The following is a 3,213-nucleotide window of genomic DNA, read 5'->3' on the forward strand; positions in this document are numbered from 1 at the left end:
CCTGATGGCAGTAAATCAAATACAAATGTCAAGGTAGCAGAATAGATTTGGTGCAGTGACTGTTTTTTTCTCTGAGAGACAACTAAAACTGTGGGCATTATCTACCAAATAGAATAGAATATGTCCAGGGATGCAAAAAATGTCATAATTCTTAGGTGAGAAAAATAAGGAAAAATACAGTTCAAATATATATAATGTAAGAATTTATATTCTTTTATTGTGCATCTATTTGTCCAGTCATTTGAAGAGGTTCGGTGTAGGGGGGCAAGATGGCTTTTTCTCTCAAAGATGAGCACTGTGGGAAGCTGGAATAGTAATCACACAGAATTTTTCCTTTAAGAATAGACATGAAAAACTTGTTATCTCTCCAGAAGCATGACCTTTGTGCAATCTGTGTGTATGGGAGACCACATGGGACCTTCTGCCAGATACTTGTCATAAGCTTGTTTTTCTCAGTCAGTCTACAGAACTTACCTTTACGAAGAGTTTCAATGTATTCACATCCAATTTTCATTTATCTTAATTTGTTACTCAAAGAGATAACTAAACACATACTGTATGTGTGCTTTGTAGTACACACATGCATTGAACTAATTTTCACCTAATTTTGCTATGCTTCAAAATGTCTAAAATAAATCACCGAGTCTCAAATCCCAGAAGTTTGAACCAGATACTGGATAGTGTTGAGTTGAACTGCCTTTGGTATTCCTAGGGCTTCTCATTCTGCTGATTATGGTAGTGACAGACATGTCCCACAGGGCAGCATGCAGCTCACAGAAATGACAGATGTGGATTTAGAGAACAGGTTCTTGTTTAATAAACATTTTAACATTGGTTATTTAACCCTAGTAAAACATGGACAGAATTACAGAAAAGTTCATGCTAGGCTCAGAGGCTGTAGCTGTTAAAGTATGAATATTAATTGTTAAACCGTAAGGTACTGCACTTTGGAGTGGAATGCATTGGATGACCCTGTTGAAGATGAGACTTTGAACCCTCAGATTCTCAACCAATGTTAATAGAGATGCCAAGTAAGACAAAAATGATGTTTCTCAAGGCCCAGTAAGAGCTGGCTCTAGACCTACAAGCAGACTTAAGGCTAAACAGGCTCCTAGTGAGAAGGTAAAATGTATCATCTATGAGAAGATGTGGTGCACTACTAAAGAGCATAATGAGTTGCTAATTCATTTGACAGGGAATATGTCACAAATGGGTTTTAAAAGTGTGTGATAAGGAGACTGAGCCTCTGTCAGGCTAGGGATGCCGCCGAGAGACTAGGACGCATGCGCAGACCTGGAAAAAAAAACGACGCAGACTGCGGTCCTTGGTCCTTCGTGGTTTAGATTGTTGCTGAATGCTTCCGGCTGGAGGCCGGTTCTAAAACAGGCCCTGCCACACCGAGCTGTGTCCTTGATGAGCACCTGGGCTTACCTCCGCGTCCCTGCACCACTGATCGGGATATGCTCAGGGGCCTGGGGACTTGGGCTTCAGAAGCCAGCACTGCTCTTCCCAGGAATAGCTGCCGCTGTGGTTCAGGTGGCAGGCAGGAAGGACTGGCCTGCTCTGCTTCCCCTGCACGAGAGTGAGCTTGAAGAACAGTTTGTGAAAGGACATGGTCCAGGGGGCCAGGCCACCAACAAAACCAGCAACTGTGTAGTGCTCAAACATGTGCCCTCCGGCATCGTGGTCAAGGTAGACGGTGGAGGGGTCAGTGCCACCAAACACGATCTGTGGATCAAAACAGAAAGATAGCTCGGAAAATCCTCCAGGAGAAAGTGGATGTTTTCTACAATGGTGCAAGCAGCCCTGTCCACAAAGAGAAGCTTGAGGCTGAGAGGAGAAAGCAAGAGAGGAAGAAGAGAGCAAAGGAGACGCTAGAAAAGAAGAAGTTGTTGAAAGAACTGTGGGAAGCGAGTCACACTGTCCCTGAGAAAAGGAGCGAGGCTGATGGTGTGCCAGGGGGCTTCCGGGAATAGTGGCAGTAATACTTGGCACGTGTTGAACATCCGAAGAAAGCCTCCAGGAAGTGGGCGTGGTGGTGCATACTGCAGTCTCTGCAGGGCACTTGGGAAGGTCAGGCTTGGGTGGAACACTTGTCCCAGAAGTCTCAAAATCCACATAAGAGTGGAGGGTCAGAACTGACTCCACAAAGCTGTGCTCTGACCTCCTGACATAAGCTGACATGTATGCCCACACTTGTCACACACAAAAACAAATAAGCAGTAAAAGGTTAAGATAAAAACAATTTAAAAGGTACCATTATTAGTTAAGCCCACTTTTTTTTTTTTAAATTTCACAAGACAGTGCTTCCCCACAGCTTTGGGGGCTGTCCCGGAGCTCACTGTGGAGACCAGGCTGGCCTCGAACTCACGGAGATCCGCCTGCCTCTGCCTCCCAAGTGCTGGAATTAAAGGCGTGTGCCACCAACACCCAGCAGTTAAACCGACTTTTATAGCATTTAGTGGTATCTTGTCAAGTCCAGGGCCACTGCTGAGCTGCCTTAAGATAGTATTATTTAGGCGGTGGTGGCGCATGCCTTTGATCCCAGCGCTGAGAGGCAGGTGGATCTCTGTGAGTTCAAGGCCGGGCTGGACCGACAGCCTCCAAAACAATACAGAGAAACCATGTCTCGTAAAAAACCAAAAAAAATAAAAAAAAAAATAAAGATAGTATTATTTATCCTCGGGAGGCAGAGGTAGGTGGATCTCTGTGATTTCGAGGCCAGCCTGGTCTACAGATTGAGTTCCAGGACAGCCTCCAAAACAATTCAGAGAAACCCTGTCTCAAAAAAAAAACAAAAAAAGAAGAAAAAAAAAGATATTATCTTTAGTTTTTGGTAAAGAGAAAATGACAGTGTGTGCTTACTAGTGAAAAACCTCGGCATCAAAGCACTGGGCACTGAACCAAACCGTCTGCCCAAGAACCGGGGCCAGACCACTGGCTGCAAATGCAAGAGGTGATTTATTGAGTACACAGGCGCCTGCGGATGCTACTGCAACTCGGGTGCAGAGCATACCTGGCTTTCAGGGAGTACAATATTTATAGAGTTTCAATGGTTACATAAGTAACAGGCATTTTATTGGCTCATCTTGGGGGCAGGGGTAGTTCCCACGCACTAAGTTTCCTAGTATTACTTTATGAAAGACCCAGGCATACTTCAGCAATTATTATCCGGGTCCCATGACTACTATGGTGATCATAGACACAACTGGG

The 3,213-nt window shown here is 44.6% G+C and overlaps 1 protein-coding gene across 1 annotated transcript; it reads left to right on the forward strand.

Annotated features, from left to right (window-relative positions):
- The first annotated feature begins 1,279 nt into the window (after positions 1–1,279).
- Positions 1,280–2,245, forward strand: LOC121142473 (probable peptide chain release factor C12orf65 homolog, mitochondrial). The gene is given in 2 exon segments (XM_040752646.1): positions 1,280–1,692; positions 1,695–2,245. Coding segments are annotated over 2 exon segments (561 nt in total). The 5' UTR covers positions 1,280–1,413; the 3' UTR covers positions 1,977–2,245.
- The last annotated feature ends 968 nt before the right edge of the window (positions 2,246–3,213 follow it).

This window comes from Mesocricetus auratus, unplaced genomic scaffold, assembly GCF_017639785.1.
Source record: "Mesocricetus auratus isolate SY011 unplaced genomic scaffold, BCM_Maur_2.0 Super-Scaffold_100009, whole genome shotgun sequence".
Classification (NCBI taxonomy): Eukaryota; Metazoa; Chordata; class Mammalia; order Rodentia; family Cricetidae; genus Mesocricetus; species Mesocricetus auratus.